This window comes from Rutidosis leptorrhynchoides, chromosome 4 (genome assembly GCF_046630445.1).
Source record: "Rutidosis leptorrhynchoides isolate AG116_Rl617_1_P2 chromosome 4, CSIRO_AGI_Rlap_v1, whole genome shotgun sequence".
Taxonomy (NCBI): Eukaryota; Viridiplantae; Streptophyta; class Magnoliopsida; order Asterales; family Asteraceae; genus Rutidosis; species Rutidosis leptorrhynchoides.
The window spans coordinates 241,930,567-241,932,503 of NC_092336.1; the positions used below are offsets into that span (position 1 = coordinate 241,930,567).

Consider the following 1,937-nt stretch of genomic DNA (forward strand, 5'->3'; position numbering starts at 1 on the left):
ATGGCGAGCGACAAAAACAACAGTTTATTATGCTCCATAAATTTGGATTTATGCTTTTCCAACGCCAACTCTGTTTCGATTATCGAAAATTTGGTAAGTCGTCGTTGATCTTTTCTATTCGTTTAATCACTCGTATTAAGTATGCAAGTTTGATCTTCGTAATGTATTAGATAGTCTATCCATTTGTGTGTATTTATGTACGTATTAACATTATATTTATATTTATCAACAGTAAATAAAAAGAAATCGTCACCTTTATTTAATTTTGATGTATGTATAGTAATTGGAATATATCGACTCTTATTGGTGAAACTTTTAACACAAATAACAGATAACAGATAACAGATTTGGAACTGAATTTTGTAATGTGCTTGTATATAATCTTCTTGATGTGTTATTAGGGTATATTTTTGTGTATTTTTTGTTATTAATCAATTAATCAATTTTATTAATAAAAAAAAATGTTATTAATCAATTAATCAATTTTAATTAAAAGATATCATCACATAATAATTAGCTCTTATATATGGTAATATCAATAACAACTGGTTTTAACTCTGTCGTTCAATTCTTGAATTTTCAATGTGATTAATGAATATGTGGTTATTTTAACAGAATTTGTTCATGGCCTAATGTCTAACCTCGATCAATTTATGTTTCTGTAAACAGGCCACGAATTCAGCTAGCATCAAAAATAGCAAAGTGGGTTCGAAGTTCAGTCCGTGCATACGGTCAGGAAGTCACACAGACGTTGGAGGACGCAGACAAAACGAAGATGAACACATCCAAATCGATGATCTATCTAACCATCTTGGTGATAAATACAAGTGGCCTCGCGCGAGTTCCTTTTATGCAATCTTTGATGGTCATGGAGGATCAGAAGCAGCCTCATATGTCAAAGATTATGCCATGAAATTATTCTTCAATGAGTCTAATTTACCTCAAGCAGATCTTGTAGATGACTCGCTAATAAAAGATTTACAAGATTATCATCGCAAAGCGTTTTTACAAGCTGACCAAGCTCTAGCTGAGGAATGCACTATCAGCGACTATTGTGGGACCACGACTTTAAGCATTTTAATACTCGAACGACATCTAATAATAGCAAACGTTGGTGACTCTCGTGCGGTTGTTTCTAGAAAAGGCGTTGCAATTCAAATGTCTAATGACCATAGGCCATCTTATTTACAAGAAAAGGAAAGAGTGGAGAAACTAGGCGGTTACTTTGAGGACGGATACTTGAATGGTGAACTTGGTGTAACTCGAGCGCTTGGAGATTGGTATTTGAAGTCGCCGGATGGTTTAGGCTCAGTTTTGATTGCTGAACCGGAGATGAGACATATGGAATTGAGTGAAGACGATGAGTTTATGATAATTGGTTGTGATGGGATTTGGGATGTGATGTCGAATGAAGAAGCTGTGGGGATTGTACGTCGTGAATTATTGAAGACTAATGACCCTCAAGAGTGTGTTATGGAGATCATTAATGAAGCATTAAGTCGTCATGCGATTGATAATCTCACTGCGATTGTGGTTTGCTTTACTTCTCACATTGAGCCGCCTAAGGCTTGACGCCCAAAATTTAGAAGAGGGCAATAGTTGTTCTAAAAAAGAACCCATGATAGATGCATAATGTGGAACTAAGAAGGATGTTATTTAGAAAATCATAACAATTTTGTATAGGATTCATTTATTCATGGTCGCGCGTTATGTTTAGTTTTTGTTGGGTTAAGTTCCAATTAAATGGGTTTCCAAATATTAGGAAGTTAAGCCCAATAGATTAGGCCCAATACAAGGTTTGCTTGGCCTTGTATGTCTAGGGCATTATATAAAGAAAATGTGCAGCCATTTGGTCAGAATAAGAGAGTGGAGAGATTAAGAAAAAGAGAGAAACCCTAATTCCCGTATTTGAAAACTACAGTTCACAAATCAGTCGA

General features: G+C 35.1%; 1 protein-coding gene across 1 annotated transcript; it reads left to right on the plus strand.

Annotated features, from left to right (window-relative positions):
• Nucleotides 1-1,572, plus strand: LOC139841519 (probable protein phosphatase 2C 47). The gene is made up of 2 exons (XM_071831732.1): nt 1-93; nt 670-1,572. Exons 1-2 carry the CDS (start codon nt 1-3, stop codon nt 1,570-1,572), a joined length of 996 nt encoding a protein of 331 aa, XP_071687833.1.
• The last annotated feature ends 365 nt before the right edge of the window (nt 1,573-1,937 follow it).